General features: G+C 36.6%; 1 protein-coding gene across 1 annotated transcript in view; it reads right to left on the reverse strand.

Moving 5' to 3' along the window:
- Positions 1-2,740: 2,740 nt before the first annotated feature.
- The window catches only part of Acot12 (acyl-CoA thioesterase 12), a 47,895-nt gene continuing 44,248 nt past the window's right edge, over positions 2,741-6,387 (reverse strand). The window contains exons 13-15 of the mRNA XM_048800112.1: positions 6,127-6,255; positions 4,714-4,840; positions 2,741-4,476 (exon numbers count right to left, since the gene is read on the reverse strand). Of these exons, the coding sequence (XP_048656069.1) occupies positions 4,327-4,476; positions 4,714-4,840; positions 6,127-6,255 (406 nt within the window). The 3' untranslated portion in view covers positions 2,741-4,326. The remainder of the gene's footprint in view (positions 4,477-4,713; positions 4,841-6,126; positions 6,256-6,387) is intronic.

Here is a 6,387-nt window from a genome sequence, read left to right on the forward strand (position 1 = left end):
ACAAAAAAAAAAAAAAAAAAGAAAGAAAGAAAGAAAGAAAGAAAAGAAAAGAAACAAATAAAAAAGAAATGTAAAGTGTTACCAGTCCACAAGTTTCAACTGAGAGGACATGGTGGTGGGGGGATGAATTTTTAAGTGATGTAAGTACCCATGTCTCCTCTTCTCACAAATGTTTCTGAAAAGGTCACCAAATGGAAAGTGAAAGAAGCAGATGTGTAATTTTTATATGGTACTTCATACTTGCAGGTATAAAATGAGAAATTCATTTTTAATTTAAAATATCTTTCACTTGTGAATCTGGAAACAGGTTGCTGTCAAGAATTGTGAAGGGTCTGAGTTTCTAAATAATCTAATAAGTTAGCCTGTTTAGTGGATGTGAGCAGAAGACACAAGTTTCTCTATTCAGAGACCAAAGAGTATATTACTCATGACACAGTAAGCAGCATAAGTATCAGCAAGTTTTTGTTACTTTCTTTTCCTCCACAAGACCTATAAGGGTGTCAAAATGGGTCAAGGTGAATATTACAGTTACAGTGGGTTTGTGTGGACTCGGGTCTTAGAATTTTTTGAGCAAGTAGTAAACACTCTAGCTACTAGCCAACCAGCCAGTCCCTCCCCCTGCCTCTCCCAGAGAGCAGTACACTGAAGCCATACTGTGGACACCTTGACCTACTTTTCAGAATCAGGAAACAGATGAGTCTTACAGTCTTTCATATCAAGCAAGAATGTGCAAGACCACTCAGGGCCCATGGTGAGCTGCCTGTCTCAACAGTTACATTGTTTTCAATTGGAAAAAGTAAATCAGGAACAAACTTAATAGTTCTTATTTTCACAATCTATCCGAAGCCACAAAACTTGCTCCTTTACACATACTTTTATAGCATTTGTTTTCAAATTTACCCTTGTAACTATGCTGGTAAAAATTTCTAGGGTCATTTCTGAAATACGTAATGAGAAATATGAACAAAACCATTGGAAAGTATTATAAAGTATTCTGGTTTATTTCAGTCTTTATTAAAATTATTCATCATTTTGTACATTTTTTTCTGGATGTTTTTCTATAGCAAAAGTAACAGAAAAAGTGGATGCAGATAGCAACTCAGTTACATAAAAACCAGGAAGAATTAATAGGAACGAGCTCTTCTCTTAATCAAAAAGCTTTCAGTCCTGCTAGAAGTATGTGGAAACCTTTACCATAAAAAAAGGGCATAACATCCTGAGTGTTGCTTAAAGGTGCTTTGACACACCTAAGGAAAAAATAAGCGTAACTCCATTTCTCTGCTTCTTCTGTCCTTATTCTCCAGAGGACAGATGTTTGATGAACCCGCTTTCTTTGGAGCACTTTTGCTTGAATTCTGGACACCAAAGGGAATAAATGGAGGTGAGGTCTCTAATTCCACAGTCCCTAATTACCATTACCGTTCACTCTTATTTCAGTCTCACCAGCTTCTCTGTTTTTCCTAGAATGAGCCAGAAACACTGCTCTCCAGTGACTGGGTCTCTGCTAGATCTTTGGCAGGATGCATGCGGCATTAGGAGCTCTTCATGGCTCATTCCCTCTCTGTCTTCAGGTTTTTGCTCAAACAATCCTCAAATTAAGCTTTCTCAAACACTCTATAAAAAATAGCAACAACCACTTCTAATTCCTCCCAGTACTCATCTTCTTTAATGGCTTTATTTTTCCATAAAACACACCTTCTGGTATCCCACATGATTTATTTGTGTTTTTTTTTAATATGATCAGCATATTCCTGTTCCTTGCTGAACGTGTAGTGCCTAAAAGTGTCTAGCACAAAGCAAATTCTTGCTGATATTTATTGAATGCATGAAAGAGTCATAAGACCTATTCTGATTAAAACAGGAAAATGTAGGGTTACAGAAGTTTGCAACTGGAGTGCCTAACTGTGGAATTATTTTGGACACCATATTTCATATTTTTGGTGTGCCCTAAGTAGAAACTGATGCATTGCTATCTTTTAGTCAACTATGCCCTTTCAAAGTTTCTAAGGAAAAGTAATCCTTAAAATGAGCACTTTAATTTGGGCTATGCCGAATGATCCAAGAAAGAGACAGGTGTTTGTTCAGTCATAAAAGTGAAATATTTGAGGAAGGTTAGAGGGAATTATGTGATATGAGGATAGGTAAAAATGGAAAAGAGCAGGACCTGTCTTCTCTATAAGACTGGAGAAAATTAAATGGACCAACAAACACTATTCAAAGATCCTCTATAATGTTCTTTGTCTGTACTGTCCAATATGGCAGTAACTAACTATATGTGACCAGTAGTACCTTGGAGAAAATCATGTAGGTACAGAATATACCAATGTCACACAGCCACCGCCCACACTAGATGCAATTTTGCTTTCCATAGTTTCAGTTACCCTCAGTCAAATGCTGTCTAAAAATACTATATGGAAAATTCCAGAAATACATTTCATGAGTTTTAAATCATGCACTATTCTTAGTAACCTAATGAAATCTCGCATAATCCTGCTCTGTCCTGCCAGGGACATGAATCTGTATCCAGCATATCGGTGATGTTTTTCTTACCTGCCCTTTAATCAATAGCCCTGTCATGAAACTGCAGTGCCTGTTGACCTTCAAGTAAGAAGGTCCACAGTAGCTTAATGCTCCATCACAATGTCCACCTCTTCTCACCTCAGTCCATCTCATCACAAGGCATGGCATTGTCTCACATCACAATAGACAGCACAATAAAGCATTTTGAGAGACAGAAAAACCACATTCACTTAACTTTTATTACAATACATTGTTAAATTGTTCTATTTGATCATTAGTTATTGTTTCTAACTTCTTATTGTGTCTAATTTGTCAACTAAGCCTTTTATCACAGGTATGTATATACAGGAACACACACAGGACAGGGTTCAGCATTATCAGTGGACTCAGGCATCCACAGGGGTCTTAGAACGTATCTCCCAGGGCTAAGGTGAGACTACCGTAAATGAGAGTAAGCAACATCTTTATGTCTCAACGTGAAGTGGCTGAAGTCACTTTACTCCTTCATCCTTACAATATTTCTATTCTGTTCAGGAAAAAGGTTTTTGAAAATATAAACTCAAAAGTTGAGGCTAGGCAGACAGCATTTATAAGTGTCTTAATTGGAGAAGTCTGATATTTCAGCATACAAAATTTTAATGTAATGTAACCCCTTTATTACTATTTTTTACCTTTTTTAAGGTAAAAATATTCTCAAAGTTTTTACTTCTGAAGGTAATGAATAATCATCTTCATCTATATATCTACGCTTCATATTATATATAAGTGCTAATTCATAAAATTGCAGCACAGTCCAAAATTCACATATGCAAAATTTTCACATACATAAAAATCTCTTGACAAATAAAAATACTTTAAGTGTAAAAGTAAGTAAAACTACTTATGACCAGCTACAGACTGTGTGTGTAGACAGGTGGGAGCAGGGGTGGAGCCTTGGCAAACCAACAGCAGGATGAGTTCCACCTGGTAAGTCCTCCAAACACTAATGCAGAACTCCTTCAACAACTTATAAAAGTTGTCGGTTAAAGGAGGCTGATTTGACACATTCTTCTTTGTCTTAAGAGTTAAGACAAATCCTAGAGTGGAATAACGAATGTCAAAGTCTATCCCCTAATAAAGTGCTAATGTAATGATTATGAAAGAAGAGCTCAGTTAATACTCACTTTCTCTGCAATATCACATCTTGCAGGTACTTTGTGTGTGTATATATAGCAATAGATACTAAATTGGCCAGCCACCTTGAATATATGTAAAATGACACTAGTAAAGTAGTTCCTATTACTGAAATTGATTGGATTCCATTACATTTTAATGCCTTCATAATTTAAAGCTCTAAAACATGTAATACATCTTGTCAGATGCTCCTGACTTGCAGATACCTGCTGCACATGAGATGCCACCACACGTTAAATCAACCTACAGCAGACCAGCATTTTATGTTTTATGAAATTTCAAGCTCATTGTGCCTCTGTAACCTAAACATGTTTATGATGATTTTAACTATATTTGTACCATTTTACACAACATGTGACATTGCATCCAGGCAATTTTCCAGTATCTGTGCTGCTAGAAGAGGCAGAGCCACAGATCATTTCTAACAGTTTTAAAGCTCTTTTAATGCTAATCCAAATCACTAGGATTAAACTTGATATACATTTCGGTTTGGTATTTAACTTCTTCTTAACTGCATTTTGTTTAGGCTCATATTAAATCATTCTGTGGCCCCCAAATTTGGCAAGTGTCAGGACAAAGGCACTTGGAATTAAGAGTAGGAAATTAAACTGCAAGTAACTGAAAGTTGTTCATTTAAAGTCCACTGACAGGTCCATCATCAGTAGCATTCTCTATGAATTTAATACAAGAGGCTGCTGCTTCTTCAATGGATTTTGACCAGCCACCAAGATTTCCAGCAAAGTATGGAAGGATGCTAGCTGACATCTGGTTAAGGTAAGACACCTGTTTCAAAAAGAAAACACAATATTTTAATTTTTTATTGGCTTGGAGCTTTTTCAAGCAGAGACCTGAATCTTGGTTGATGGAGGGGATGCTATGATCCTAAACTTCTGGGGACTTTCTGAAATGGATATGAAGTGTGGACACATGACTACAATTAATTAAGAAATCTGGGGACATGAAAAGATTCTTCCACATTTGGGGCAACTAAGAAATTTGCAGATGCTTCATCAGACTTACAGTGCATGAAGTACTATCAATAGCCTCGATAAGAAATCCAGCACATATGACTTCACTTCTGATGTACTGTGGAGACGGTGGGACTGATGGCAGGATGATTGACTTGGCTGCCACCATGTAGGTGTTGCTGAAAGTTAAGAACACACATTCCAGGTTCTTGTGAGAAACAAACAACAGTCTTTAGAAAATAAACTATAATTCAATTTATTTATTTATTTTTGCAGTGCAGGGGATCAAACCCAGGGCCTGGTGCATTCTAGGCAAGCACTCTACTACTGAGTTGTACCCTCAGCCCACAAAGCAATTTGTTTATCCATGTAAAAGCAAAGCTTCTGTCTAAGTGGCTTGCATCAGAAAACCTTCTCTCTGGCTACATTCAATTGTAGGGAACAGGAATAAGGGCCATTGGTATTTTCTCCTTAAGAATTATACATATTTTGCAAAACTTCCCAAATTAAAGTCAACCTCCAAATTAAAGTTTCCTTATATTCTAAAGGGTTGTAATATCAGTTTCCACTCCCTTTATATTAAAAAGAAAATAATACCCATTGTTTTAAAGAACCTCAAACAACAGAGAACCCTATAAGCTAGAAAATAAAAAATTCCCTTCTTTCCACTCTACCTGCAATCTTCTTCCCTACCCTAAAGCACTCTTCTTAATATTTTTTGAGGGTAGTTCTCTAGTCTTTGCTGTATAAAAAATGTATAATATTAACATCTGTAGAAGAAAATGTACACATGTAGATAGATTTTACATACACATGTATGTTATAATTATAATTTTTCACCTAACAATAAATCTGTTTCTGTATTAGTGTCTCTATAGGTACTTCATTGGCACACTGCCTTGTGGATTACTTTGCATAATTATTAAGAAAGAACTTTAGTGCATTTCTCATCTTTTGATATAACATATGATACTCTAGTTATCCACGTGAGGGAATATTTGGGACATCGCCCCTGAGACACCACACTCTGAGGAATCTGATGAACACAGACCAGTGCCCCAGTTGATCAGTTGATGGCTGGTGCTGTATGTCTGTCTAGCACAGTTGAGCCTCTGTGAGTCCTAAACAAACTTTTGGAATTTATTTGCATTCACTGCCTTTTTTTTTTTTTTTACTTAAAATGGAATGTTTTAAAACGTTTGCTAAAAATCAGGTTCACATCTCTACAGAGCAACAGGGAAGAGAACTGCTTGAGAATCCTTGCATGATACTTTGCCCATAGCTGGCACTTAATATGTGATTGTTCATGTTTTAAATGACAGCTAAAGATTCATCCAGGAAAAAAATTAAATGAATATCATCCAAGACCAGAAATGCCTATGTTGGCTCCTTACTTTATATTAACTCTCCATTTCTAGGCTATACTATAAGGTATTGTTAGGACACTTGAACTGTGGATACTTACCCATCTTTGAGAGGCTTTCTTCGTGATACAAGTACTATGAAGTCTTTGGGTTTGTCACCATTGACCTCAGAGCAGATGATGTAATATATTTGATCATTCTCGTTCACCCTGTCTATGACTTCACAGAACCTATGTAAACAGAACAGTGGAAAATGGGCACACTTTTCTATCTGCTAGAATAAGGCATTCACTTCCCCAATTAATGTGCACAGTCTCATTGTTGGCATCCATGTTTGCCCTTCAGCTCACTTACCACCCCCC

This window comes from Marmota marmota, unplaced genomic scaffold, assembly GCF_001458135.2.
Source record: "Marmota marmota marmota unplaced genomic scaffold, marMar, whole genome shotgun sequence".
Classification (NCBI taxonomy): Eukaryota; Metazoa; Chordata; class Mammalia; order Rodentia; family Sciuridae; genus Marmota; species Marmota marmota.